This window comes from Salmo trutta, chromosome 7, assembly GCF_901001165.1.
Source record: "Salmo trutta chromosome 7, fSalTru1.1, whole genome shotgun sequence".
In the NCBI taxonomy this organism is placed as follows: domain Eukaryota; kingdom Metazoa; phylum Chordata; class Actinopteri; order Salmoniformes; family Salmonidae; genus Salmo; species Salmo trutta.
In genome coordinates this window covers 14994579-15008625 of record NC_042963.1, presented here as the reverse complement: position 1 = coordinate 15008625, position 14047 = coordinate 14994579, and the positions used below count along the sequence as shown (strand labels likewise).

Sequence of the window (14047 nt, the reverse complement as noted above, 5' to 3'; positions counted from 1 at the left end):
TGCTCCTCCTTGCACAAAGGCGGAGGTAACGGTCCTGCTGCTGGGTTGTTGCCCTCCTACGGCCTCCTCCACGTCTCCTGATGTACTGGCCTGTCTCCTGGTAGCGCCTCCATGCTCTGGACACTACGCTGACAGACACAGCAAACCTTCTTGCCACAGCTCGCATTGATGTGCCATCCTGGATGAGCTGCACTACCTGAGGTGTGTGGGTTGTAGACTCCGTCTCATGCTACCACTAGAGTGAAAGCACCGCCAGCATTCAAAAGTGACCAAAACATCAGCCAGGAAGCATAGGAACTGAGAAGTGGTCTGTGGTCACCACCTGCAGAACCACTCCTTTATTGGGGGTGTCTTGCTAATTGCCTATAATTTCCACCTGTTGTCTATTCCATTTGCACAACAGCATGTGAAATGTATTGTCAATCAGTGTTGCTTCCTAAGTGGACAGTTTGATTTCACAGAAGTGTGATTGACTTGGAGTTATATTTTGTTGTTTAAGTGTTCCCTTTATTTTTTTGAGCAGTGTATAAATATATATATATATATATACTGTATGCAGAACACAAAATTAGATATGATACAGAATTATAATGTACTGTGTGCATAAAATGTATTGATAAATCAATCCATACGATTTTAGCTTGCAGGATTTGTGCGTAGGTAGTGCAATGTGTGAGTGGTATAACCTCCTAAAAAGTTATATTTAATCTGTCAATCAATCACTCTCTGCCCATATACTGTACCATAGCAGTAAACATATAGTAAAATGAGTGAGGACTGGGCAGGCAGGCAGGCAGGCAGGCAGGCAGGCAGGCAGGCAGGCAGGCAGGCAGGCAGGCAGGCAGGCAGGCAGGCAGGCAGGCAGGCAGGCAGGCAGGCAGGCAGGCAGTGAGGTAGGCAGACAGACAGGCAGACAGGCCCATTGACTTTGCGTTTGGGGCTGATAGGTTTATGAGCAGACACTTTTAAACACTTTTAATGTTTTTCTGGGTTTTAAATATGCTCCTACATCCTACAACCAGATCTTCTCAGGAACATTTTGGAAGCCTCTGGCACATTAATGGGTATAACCTCAGGAATGAGGTACACACTATGGTTACCCTTAGGACCTAGAATAATTACTCTCTCTTGTTAAGGTTAACCATGCCTGTGTAGTTACTAGGTGTGTTAAGTAAACAAATATACAGTCATACACATTTCCTTGTTTGCATTATAGTTTTTTCTTAATCAATCAATTAATCAAAAACCATTTGAATAGTGTATTTAATAAAATTGTCACAGAGTGATTATTAGCCAGCAACCAGAGACAACAAACAGGTCATATTGGCCATAAAAAACTCCCTTGGTATTCAGTCAACTGGACTGGTATATTTGACCTTACAATGTCCTGTCTTGTCTTGTCTTGCTCTGTGCTGTCTTGTCCTTGTCAGCTGATGTTCAGCTGATGTAAGAAGGGCTTAATAAATACATTTGATTGATTGATAACTGTCTGTACTTCACGTTGCATTCTCACCATAAAAAGTGCTGACTTTCTCTCTCTCTCTCTCTCACTCACTCACTCTCTCTCTCTCTCTCTCTCTCTCTCTCTCTCTCTCTCTCTCTCTCTCTCTCTCTCTCTCTCTCTCTCTCTCACTATCCAGCATTTTAAGGTGCTGGTGGATGAGCTGCATGTGAAGGGAGAGGGCAAAGTTGCGAAGGCCATGAAGGAATCGTTCAAAATCCTGAACGAGGTTTGCCTCCAGCACACACACACAAACACACACACACACACACACACACAATCACATACATAACAACCCCCCCACACAAACATACTTCCACACAAATGCTGTTGGCCCAGTATCAGTCCTTCCTCTGTGTGGTGCTTCCTCCCAGGCAGCGACCAAGGGCCAAGGCAGTCTGTGCAACCAGGCAATCATGCTGATCACAGATGGAGCCATGGAGGACTTCAAGGACGTGTTTGAAGAGTTCAACTGGCCTGATCGCAGGGTACTGTAGGGCAAAACTACTATTTACTCTATATGAATAACTACACACCCACTTGACCTACAGAAATACCTATTTGCAGTACTCTACTTCTCTATTTCCCTACTGACCCAGAAAAGCTAGATCTATAATAGAGGACATTACTCTAATGGCCTTTACAATGTAATCTGTTCAGTATTTACTCAATGAACTTACTGAATTGAATATCAGTCTCCAATACTGTCTCTTTCAGGTGCGGCTCTTCACTTACCTTATAGGCAGAGAGATGACCTTTGCAGACAACACCAAGTGGATAGCCTGCAACAACAAGGGTTACTACACACACATCTCCACTCTGGCTGACGTACAGGAGAATGTCATGGAGTACCTTCATGTCTTGAGTCGACCAATGGTCATCAATCACAATCATGACATCATCTGGACGGAGGCCTACATGGACTCTGTGGTGAGTACGGCAGCTGTATTTACCCAGTGTGCTTTGCCTAGTAACTACATTCTGCCTTTCTTACAGAAGAGCACTTTTTGGGCTTCAAAGGCAAAGCATTGTTGTTGCATTTGATTTAACCTCATGATTGTCACCTCACATTATCCTGTTTGAAAGTCAACTGTCTGCTGTATTCTCATGGGTGCTGCCAGTTACAGTACATTAGTTCATTCATTCTGTGTAACTGTGTTGTTCATGAGTCCTCCCTATGTTTGTCTTCTGTCCTGCTACTGTGCTCATTCTCTCATCTCACCTCACCTCTTTCACCGGACCTGACACTCACTCACTCACACTGACAGCTGCCCAATACGAAGGAGGTAAAAGAGACTAGCCACTGTGGGAAATACAGCTTGTCTAATAGTGACGCTCTTTTAGTGCCTTCCTCTTCCGATTTGTCTTTGTGGTAATAGTGAATGCATTCTCCCAAGCTTAGGATAGGCTGTCAACAACTGCAATTATATGGCACCCTCTAGTGCAGCGATTTTTTATTGCAGGTAGTAGTGAACATGTAGTAGTAGCACCAGAACCAACAGCTTTTTGATTTGGTTTAGGATAAACAAAAGATAATTCATGTTGCCATTTCTCCTTCAGCTCTTTGCCACAAAGGCTCAAAGTTTACTTCTCATGACCTCCGTGGCAATGCCTGTCTTCAGCAAGAAGAAAGAGACGGTCAGTGGTCTAAAAACTTTTGTCAGAACTCAAAATGTATTTTAAGCATAGTGGTGGCATGGTGGTAATCAAATTAACAACAGTAGAATTTGCAATTATAGTCTCGTGCACCAGACACTTCTTCCCCAATAGCCTGGGGACAAGGTCACAACTGTAGTAAAATACAGCTATAAAATGTATGTGTTACATGTTTGAACCAGATGAAGCAGCTCTCTGTGTGTACCGTACAGCAGTGTTGCAGTGACATTTTGCAGTAGTTGTTGCCATTACAAGTGTTATAAACCCATCTCTCCCCCTTTCTCCTCCAGCTGTCCCATGGGATTCTGCTGGGTGTGGTGGGTTCTGACATCCCCCTGCTGGAGGTCATGAAGCTGGCTCCCAGATATAGGCTGGGTCCACATGGTTACGCCTTCCTCATCACCAACAACGGTTACATCCTGGCACACCCTGACCTACGACCTCTTGTGAGTTCAGCTGCTGTCGAGCTTGTGCTTGTTTCTGACTATAGTCACTACTATAGTATTACAGTCACTACTAATACTACTACAGTCCCTATATCTACGACTATATACATGACTGCAGTCACCAGTACTGCTACCACAGTAAAAACTACTACAACTCTAACCTGGGCTCAAATCAAATCCTTCAAATACTTGTTTCAGGCTACCTGAGAGTGCCAGTCGGTCTATTATGTTCAACAAACACATAACAATTATCACAAACTTTTACACTGTTGCTTTTTGTATAAGATGTAACTCCTAAACCCTCCTCATCCTCCTCCTGAACACTCTCTCTCCACCTGTCTCCATTGTTTTACACAGAACTTGGTTACAGATCATATTGACAACAGAGTTGATGAACGGTGCCACCGTGAGCAACACCATCATTGTGACATGTAGGATACTCCCTTGCTGTGACAAGGGAAATTACACAGTTTGCTCTTGTAGTAGTACACAGGACACACGGTAGATTACTGGCACCAGCTGCAGTGAAAACATGCAAAGGTAGAAGGCTACAGTGCAACAAGCACGGCATTTGTTCAGTTAGAGGGCCACAACAGCCTTGCGTGCCTCCTTGTACATACGCCCAGAACTTTGTGTCAGAGGAAGCACAATACACCTGGTGACCGTGTCAGAGTGCATGGGCCTGGCCCGCTACAGGAGTTGCTACAGCGCGATGGGACAAGGACATCCCGGCCGGCCAAACCCTCCCCTAACTCGGACGACGCTGGGCCAATTGTGCGTCGCCTCATGGGTCTCCCGGGCGGGTGCGGCCGGGAGCATATGTAACAACCAGCATATGTAACAACGCAGTTTGCACTGCGATGCAGCGTCTTAGACCGCTAAGCCACTCGCGAGGCTCCATCCAGAAAGTTTTTCATGCTTATCAATTGCCTTGCACAACGTATCAAAATATTTAAATACTACACAGGACTTCATTTAAATATAAATTGTATTTAAATAAATTATGAAATGTTAATTATATAAAACAGCCCATGTAATCATTTGCCAGAGAGTAGCCCCAATCGGCCCGAGCCCCAAGTAATACATTTGGGACAGATAACTTTCACTGGAATCGGCCCGAACTCAATCCCCGCATCCTAGACATAAGTAATACTGACAGAGGCGGCCCAGACTCGGGCCACATGACGTCGGCCGGGTCTGACTCTCAGCCGAGTGCCCCCCGACTCTCAGCCGGAATCGGCCCAAATCCACTGTTACTAGCTGGGACCCCAAACATCATAGTACATTGGAACCGAAGATAGTACAACACAGGGAATGCTGTAATAATGCTGTAATAAAGCCAACAGATTAAGGTGTAGGACGGCTGCCAGAAGCACTCTTTAAGTCTCATCAATCCAATGAGTAGGTAGCTGTTTATCGCCCGAGTGAGGAAAAATAGAATGAAAAGTATCAGAAAGAAAAAGGTTTTCCCTTCAACGATGTGCCAGAAAAAAAAGATGTAGAAAGAGTTTGCGGTACTGTTGAGCGTTGTTGAAGCCATGGTGTAGGACTGACTGATCATTTGCAGTAGCAGTAGTACAGTAGTCCTTAGATCTTGGAGGGAAAGTGTCTGGCCAAGTGTCTGCAGTCCTCAGACTCAGCAGATGTATCTTCTACGACTTACTCCATGTATGCAGCCCTTTGGTGGGAGGTCATTCAACAATGATTGATGAACTAAAACACATTCAACCACAATTCTTATCAATCCATGTCTGCTCAAAGGAAATGCATGTTCAGCTTAGCCTGGTCCCAGATCGGTTTGTGCTCTTCCCAGCTCCATCAATCATCTTTGTCAATGGACTTGCTCAAACAGTCCAAACAGTTTAACCTCACAACAATCTCAGGGCTCTATTTTCAGCTGGCATCAAGCCAGCACAAGTGTCAAACGCATGCTCCTTGGCAATTTCCTCTGGCGCTCGGCTATTTTCTATCACTTGTGCCAGGATTTACCTGTCTCATAGGAGCTCAATTGCGCTGAGGTGGGAGGAGTGGCAATATCTGATGTGTGTCCTTAAAAAACGTGTACCAAAATGCCAACGTCAGGCTGTGCTGGTGGGGATATTCTAGATCAACCAATAGCTGGTCTTAGCGGTTACGGGATTGGTTATGGCATGGATTTTGACAGAGGAAGCACAGCCTATCCAGACATGACGCACACTGCCCATATGTGCATGGAACAATAGAGATGTGTTTTTTGTACCCATATAGCTTGTATTTAGAAACATAAAAAATTATGTTTTTCCCCAATTAGTTTCAATTGATTCAAAACCAAGCATAGCCTACCCTCCTGTTTTTGTCCTGCCCAATGCATTCGCCAAGTAGTCAAGTCTATCGATAAAGGGTTGCTTTCAAATAACTCTGCATCTGCAAAGCTGTGTTAGACGTTTGGGAGCATCAAAAATGTGAGCGGACATCCCCTTTTTATCTGAAGGCTTACATTATTTAAGCCAGCTCCTGTTATTATTTTGGACGTACATTAAACCACTCATGTAGGCTACATGTCCATATGCTCATCATGGAACGAGAGATGAGCTGATGCATGTGACCCTATTTAGAAACATTTAAGTTATTTTCCTGTAACAATTGCTTTTTTTACCGTTTCATGTGATCAAAAAACAAGCCTTGGCTACCCTTACCCTATTATAATGAATGCTGTTTCAACAGCAATGCGTCGGGTGTATTTCTTGTCCTGGCCATGCATTAGCAAAGGAGCCTGTCCATAAAAGGTTTCTGAATTAGGCTTTCGCCGTCATTATTTTGCATTATTCACAATTCACATAGGCCTACCTGCAGTGCATACTCCATTTGGCTTGTATCCATCCCCATTTCCAAAGTGTGCTTCTTGTCAGGTTACAAAGATGCGCTCCACCAAACATATTTCAATTATTCAGTCATATAACGCCATGTCAACGGTAGGCCTAGGCTATTTCTTGCTTATTGAGAACGTTCCTCACACATACAATACAATTTATGGGAACCTAGTCTTTTTTACTTGAGGAGCAGTGCAATGCCTAGACATGCCTATACTCATTGAAGCCAATTTCAACAATGTTGACTGTCAACTCTCCAAACATATTGAGCAAACACTGGATGTATTTTATATTTATATATAGTTATTACTTGTTACTGTAGCCTATGCTATTTAATAAACCGTAGTATAATAAACTGTAGTATAATGGACTCGGATGAGAATATTCCCTGCCCCCAGCCGAATTGGAGTTGATGACAACGAAAATACCGTCAATAACCTACAGAACTTGAGACAACGGCATGCAGTATTAATCCATGACACGTATTGATTGGTCAGTGAGTGGCCAAACCCTCGTCACACCTCCAATAAATGTTTTCATCAAAACCCAGCCCTTTCACGCCACTGCCAGGTATTGAGCTCATAATTCCCCTGTGAAAAGATATTTCTGACACCTCCAGACCTATAGTGCTACTGCCAGTGCAAAGATTTACCTTTGTGTTAGGTTTGTTATAATAGAGCCCTCTGTGTTCAAGTCACAGATTTTGTAAAGGATCACTGATTGGTTGTTGATCAGAACTTTAATTCCATTACATGGTTAAAAAGTGTCTTGTGACAGCCTCATGCTCAACACCTAGAGCGTCACAGTGCAGGGTCCTATTCATTAGTGCACACCACACACAGTACAATCGCAAAAGTTAATTCAACTCTTATTCAACTCTAAAATTCTAATAGTTTGCTTAATTTCATTTTCTGTGACAAAACAAGCAAGTACAGTGTAGAAACTCATTCTACCATCTAAACCGCTGTGAAATATATTTTTCATCACGAAAAATATTGTATTTTCAGCTGTTTAAAGCTGGTGTACAAAACCAAAAAGAAAAAGACACAAAACTATACTTAAGAACGGGAAGCATAGAAATAGCTCACATAGAACATGTATTCCGCTTCTTAGACTTGCTTTTAATGAGAAGGACAGATCTATAAAACACATGTGAATTTGGTCAGGTCTGTCACGGTTGTCGAAAGGAGGAGCGGACCAAAATGCAGCGTGTGTGTCATTCCACATTTTATTTACACTGTGAAACTATGCAATACATAAATAAACTGAATGACAAAAACAATAAACCATGACGCAGAGGTGAAACATACACTGACTGAAATATAATCTCCCACAACCCCAGGTGGGACAAACACCAACTTAAATATGACCTCCAATTAGAGACAACGATGACCAGCTGCCTCTAATTGGAGATCACCCCAAACAAAGCCCAACATAGAAATACAAAACTAGAACAACCCAACATAGAAATACAAAACTAGAACATAACAACATAGAAAAACGAAACTAGAAAACCCCCCTGTCACGCCCTGACCTATTCTACCATAGAAAATAACAGCTTACTATGGTCAAGACATGACAAGGTCGCCCAAAAAGTTACATACAGTTAATTCCGAATTTATTCAGACCCCTTGACATTTACACATTTTGCTAAGTCACAGCCTTTTTCTAAAATATATTACATTATTTTACACACAATATTCCATAAAAACAGGTTTTTAGAAATGTTAGCAAATTTATTTAAAAAAAATGAAATCACATTTACGTAAGTATTCAGACCCTTTACTCAGTACTTTGTTGAAGCACCTTTGGCAGCGATTACAGCCTCGAGTCTTCTTAGGTATTACACTACAAGCTTGGCACATCTATATTTGGGGAGTTTCTCCCATTCTTCTATGCACATACTCTCAAGCTCTGTCAGGTTGGAAGGGGAGAGTCGCTGCACAACTATTTACATTGTCTTCGCTGTGTAATTAGGGTCGTTCTCCTGTTGGAAGGTGAACCTTCACCCGTCAGGTCCTGCGTGCTCTGGAGCAGGTTTTCATCAAAGATATCTCTGTACTTTGCTCCATGCATCTCTCCCTTGATCCTGATCCCGGTCCCTGCTGCTGAAAAACATCCCCACAGTATGATGCTGCCACCTCCATGCTTCACGTAGGTATGGTGCCAGGTTTCCTCCAGATGTGACGCTTCGCATTCAGGCCAAAGAGTTCAAACTTGGTTTCATCAGAACAGATAATCTTGTTTCCCATGGTCTGAGAATCCTTTAGTTGCCTTTTGTCAAACTTCAAGGGGGCTGTCATGTGCCTTTTACTGAGGAGTGGCTTCTGTCTGACCACTTTACCTTAAAGGCCTGATTGGTGGAGTGCTGCAGAGATGGTTGTCCTTCTGGAAGTTTCTCTCATCTCCACAGAGAAACTCTGGAGCTCTGTCAGAGTGACCATCAGGTTTTTGGTCACCTCCCTGACCAAAGTCCTTCTCCCCGATTGCTCAGTTTGGCCGTGTCGCCAGCTCTAGGAAGAGTCTTGGTGGTTCCAAGCTTCTTCCATTTAAGAGTGATGGAGGCCACTGTGTTCTTGGGGACCTTCAATGCTGCAGAATATTTATGGCACCCTTCCACAGATCTGTTCCTCGACACAATCCTGTCTCGGAGCTCTACGGACAATTCCTTTGACCTCATGGCATGGTTTTTGCTGTGACATGCACTGTCAACTGTGGGACTTTTTAGAGACAGGTGTATGCCTTTCCAAATCATGTCCAATCAATTGAATTTATCACGTGGACTCCAATCAAGTTGTTAAAACGTCTCAAGGATGATCAATGGAAACAGGATGCACCTGAGCTCAATTTCGAGTATCAAAGCATTGGGTCTGAATACTTAAGTAAATAAGACATTTCAGTTTCATTATGGGGTATTGGGTGCAGATTGATGAAGGAAAAAAACAATTGAATCCATTTTAAAATAAGTCTGTAATGTAACAAAATATGGATAAGTCAAGGGTCTGAATGCTTTCCAAATGCACTGTATTGAGGCTTTAACACTATTTGGGGTTTTATATGGTCCCACCCCTATTTTGTGTTAAAATTCCTCGGGTCATGGTGTTGATATTTTTGGAGTTTAAACAACACTAAATTGAGTAAATATCCAACTCTCAGAGTTGCTTACATTTTACTCCAATTGCCATTTTATTAGTTTAAGTGTTGTTTTTAATCAACTCCCTTCCATTTTACTATTTTCTGTGTTGTTTTGAATTAACAATCAACATTTCTTTACTTCATTTGAGTTGTAAGGGTGTAAAGCCTTACTTCAACATTTCTTAATATTTCTGGTGGTTTGCAATGTGATATCTAATCTCTGTTGGAAGCCAAATTGCAGGAGATATCCAGCAGGTTCAAATCAACTTGCAACAGAGCATGCTGAGAAATATGACAATGAGGCCCCTCCTACATCTGTGGATAACTCCATAGATGCAACTCCCTGTCTCTGGTTACTCTTCATGGAGTTAAAAGTACTGCATCCCAATGAACTCCAGTTATCAACACTAGGGAGCTTATCACTCTCTCGAGGGTTAAAGTAACTCCCAGTAGAGTCAATTTAACCCTAATTAATTTAACACTGATTTCAACTATCCTTGATTTAGGTCTCTGCTCAGCTTTACAGATTCCACGATAGAAATCTAAAGGTAATTTCCGTTTGAGCTGACATATGGAGCGTTTACCGTGAATGTAGTCTCCACTAAAGCAAGGACATTGCCTTTTAAATTTCAATCACATTGTAAAGTTGAACTTCCGCGATGCCAATAGAATAGAGCGCTTACTGTGTAGCAAATAGTTTTGCAACAGGTAATGAAAACAAGCCTTTCTTATTTGACAGCTTCAGCTTGTCCCTCCCAGGCAACAATGAGATGTGATTCTGGGTGGCAAGGTTAAGTGGTCAATAACACGCCTACTTGTTTCATTTGGAGCCGATGGTTGTCATGGAGCCTTTGGATTCAGGATACCATGTCACAGACATGGCCATTAAACACATTTGGCCTAAGTGATCCTCTCATCTTACAGAACACACACACATACAGACAGCTGAGGTTCTATCTGTCCTCTTCTTGATCTTTTCCCCCATATTGTCTTCCTCATCTTCTCCTCTCCTGTCCCGCAGTATAAAGATGGTAAGAAGCTGAAACCCAAGCCCAACTACAACAGTGTGGACCTGGCTGAGGTGGAGTGGGAGGACATAGATGAGACAGTGAGTATTAGCAGTAATAATAATACATAGATATTCTATAGTGCTTTTCTAAAACCCAAAGATGCTTTACAATAGACGAAAACAACAAATGAGTGAGGCTGGGTATAAAACAGGAAGGAAACACGGAATACACATGTACAGGGGCGGGCTTAGCGATTTGGGGGCCGGTTTAAACATTCCGTTAATGGGAATTTTCCCACGGATATTACCTGCAATGACCATTGAAAATATTTTTTCTATGTACGATTTTAATTTCAGGTTATTTTTAAATACAGCCTATATAAAGTTGTTTTTAACACATTTGCATTCAAAATCAGTCAGTGGGGTTGTTTCATTTGAAACCTCTGAGACATAGCAAAGTCCGCCCTTGCACATATACTGTACATACTATATCACATTATTCACTGACAACACAATTAATATAGTCAATACAGTAGAACACCTGTACCTATTCTAGGTATGAATGTATTGTTCTGGGCTTTAACTGTGCTGGTAAGGTAACTGAATAAAAGTTCAACAGAGATTGTGTTAATTCATGTGTCTGTTCTTTCCAGCTAAGGACAGCCATGGTGAAAGGGGAGACGGGCACTCTGTCCTTAAACGTGAGAGCATCAGTGGACAAAGCGGTGAGTGAGACCTCGTGTGTGGGGAGATTAAACGTGGCTCAGTGGTTTATGTAAAATGATTTAATAATGTTGATTGTAACAACTGTCTCACAACACATTTCAAATGTTTTATTGACAACAGAAAAGGCCTATGTTCTTAACAAATGACTATTTCTACACAACCATCAACGACACCCCATTCAGGTAAGTGTGATACTAGGTTAGTGGGTGTGGAATGTAGTCAAAGGCCTATTCGATTGAATAAATTCATTGAACATCTCACTCCACATTGTACCTTATGTATTTCCCTCCACAGTTTTGGTATGGTGCTGACCAGGGGTCACGGACAGCTGATGTTCATGGGGACGGTCTCTGTGGAAGAGGGTAAGTGCCATTGGCCACTCTCTCTGCCACTCATCTACTGCAGAACAATCTGGTTTATTGACTGGTTTTCATCCAATCTCCTCTCAGGCCTGCATGACCTGACGTCCCCTGATCTATCCATAGCCGCTGAGTGGTAAGCATGGATAAATAAATGAAAATTGGACAATAATATTATAGATCATAGATTGTTGGAGTGTAACGCTTAAATGATTGGATTGTAATAATCTAAATCAATGGGTATTGAACTCTAATAATCTAAATGATAGAATATTGGACTGTAATACTTCATTGGCCTTTAATGGCCCTTGGACTTAATGGAGTGAAAAACCCTTCATCCATTCAGGGCGTACTGTATCCTTTCTGTTCAGGACATACTGTGAGACAGACATTGACCCTCACCACCGCAAATACTCTCAGCTCCAGGCTGTCATTCGCTACCTGCAGGGGAAGGAGCCTGACCTGGAGTGTGAGTAGTGTCTCTACAACCTCCTCCATCCTCCAAAGATAACCATTTATTCAACGCTAACCCCAATGCTAATGTTACCCTAACCCTAAATCCAAACCTTTTTTTTGTGGATCCACAGGAAGACTAGCGGTTGAGAGGGCATCGGCAAATGGGGATAATAAAGACTATTATTAAGACAAATAAACAAATATAATATCAGGCAGATGTCAGGTTTGATGTTGACTCAGTGTCTGTGACTTCCAGGTGACGAGGTGCTGCTGCAGCAGACCCTGTTTGATGCTGTGGTGACAGCCCCCTTAGAAGCCTACTGGCAGGCAATAATGCTCAATGCATCTGGGTAAGACTACATAATTACTTTTTTCACAAATGTCATTTTATGTTAGCTAGTATTTGTGTGTGTGTGTTGTGTGTTTGCGTGTGCGCATGAGTATGTGCATATGTGTGTGCATGTGTGTTTAAGTGCATTGAAGACCAATCTGTGTATTTGTGTATGTTCAGGATGGAGGCGGGTGTGGAGACAGCCTTCCTGGGAACTCGCTCTGGCATCATCCGGCTGACCAGATATACCGGCATGGAGACCAGGGTCGCCAAGTGAGTCAAAGAACCTACATTAGCCCTACATTATATTATACATTCACGGTGTCCTTTGAGCACAGAAGTATTCACTAGGCACCAAATTAAAGAAATAGGAAGGCACTACCTGAACTTGTCCAATAAGAAACAATGTTTTTTTGCGTTGCAAAACGTTTTCCTACATTGTGCACTAATGAATACGAACGAGGAATTTGATCTCTCTTAACTTCCTGCTCCAAAGGAAGTTCCTGACTCCAGCGGATAAGGACAACCTGTTCACCATGGACCACTTCCCCCTGTGGTACCGTCTGGCCATGGAGAACCCTCCCGGAAGATTCCTCTACTACATGCCGGTGGAGGACAACGACAACAAAGACAAGACAGGTACTGTAGGACTACCATGTGATCCATGGTTGAGTTCAATTCCTAGCCTGGTCACACATCTGTTTGTGCTGTCTTACCAACACTTGTCGTGACAATGACTATAGGTGTTGGTAAGCCGACCTGGCACCGATCTAGTGAATTCTGTCTTCTACCCAGTCAATTTTGGAATTGAGTGGAATCACTATTGAGAAATGTCATAATCAAACCCAAACTGGCAGGAATTTTAGCTGAATTGACCCTAACTCTAATATACAGACATACAATAGGTCAGAGGTTAACTTGTGTACCACGGGCCCACGGGCTCCTGCATAAGTAAAATCAGGACAATGCCTCTACTGCCATTCATTCTCATTAGACTGGTTTGGATTTCTGCCTGACCAATATGGCTGCCATTTCCCACCCATTCTGGAACTTCAAGGGTTTATGACATAGTCCGTCTAGTGATTTAATAGAATCTATATGGAATTTAGCCGTAAAACTGCTAAATGTTCTCTCAGCCTCATGGAAAAATGGCAGAATAGCAGGAAATTAGCTTTAAAAATGCTAAATTCTCTAAGCCGCCATTGCAAAATGTGTAGAATTGTACGAAGCTAGCTGGTTTGGAGGGGTGTTTCTCAGACCTGGGGGGGCCACTGCAGAGGTGGTGTGAGACTGATTGTTGATTCTGTTGTGACAGGGGCGTCGAAGTATGTCATAGCTGTCACAGCTGTGACTGTGTCATCGGGAGGCAAGACGGCCATGGCTGGAGGTAAGCGTCTGCTGTCTTTTACTCTCTCTGAAATGTCTGGCTCCTTTACACAACTGCTGGAGGCGTTGATGCATCTTGTGGCTTCTTTGTGTATTGAAGTGTTCAATACACATAGAAGTGTTCATATTGGTAGCAGTACTCTCTGGGGTGCTCCTGCTAAATGTTTGACACACGTTCTCATGTTGAGAGGGA

General features: G+C 42.7%; 1 protein-coding gene across 3 annotated transcripts in view; it reads left to right on the top strand.

The window, feature by feature from the left end:
- LOC115196999 (voltage-dependent calcium channel subunit alpha-2/delta-4) overlaps positions 1-14047 on the top strand; it is a 75266-nt gene that overhangs the window by 25717 nt on the left and 35502 nt on the right. For all 3 annotated transcript variants that reach the window (XM_029758103.1, XM_029758102.1, XM_029758104.1), the window contains 15 exons: positions 1641-1730; positions 1876-1989; positions 2219-2431; positions 3062-3139; positions 3448-3603; positions 10609-10695; positions 11250-11321; positions 11443-11504; positions 11617-11684; positions 11772-11817; positions 12053-12150; positions 12394-12487; positions 12649-12741; positions 12965-13107; positions 13784-13855. In XM_029758103.1, the coding sequence (XP_029613963.1) occupies positions 1641-1730; positions 1876-1989; positions 2219-2431; positions 3062-3139; positions 3448-3603; positions 10609-10695; positions 11250-11321; positions 11443-11504; positions 11617-11684; positions 11772-11817; positions 12053-12150; positions 12394-12487; positions 12649-12741; positions 12965-13107; positions 13784-13855 (1486 nt within the window). The remainder of the gene's footprint in view (positions 1-1640; positions 1731-1875; positions 1990-2218; positions 2432-3061; positions 3140-3447; positions 3604-10608; positions 10696-11249; positions 11322-11442; positions 11505-11616; positions 11685-11771; positions 11818-12052; positions 12151-12393; positions 12488-12648; positions 12742-12964; positions 13108-13783; positions 13856-14047) is intronic.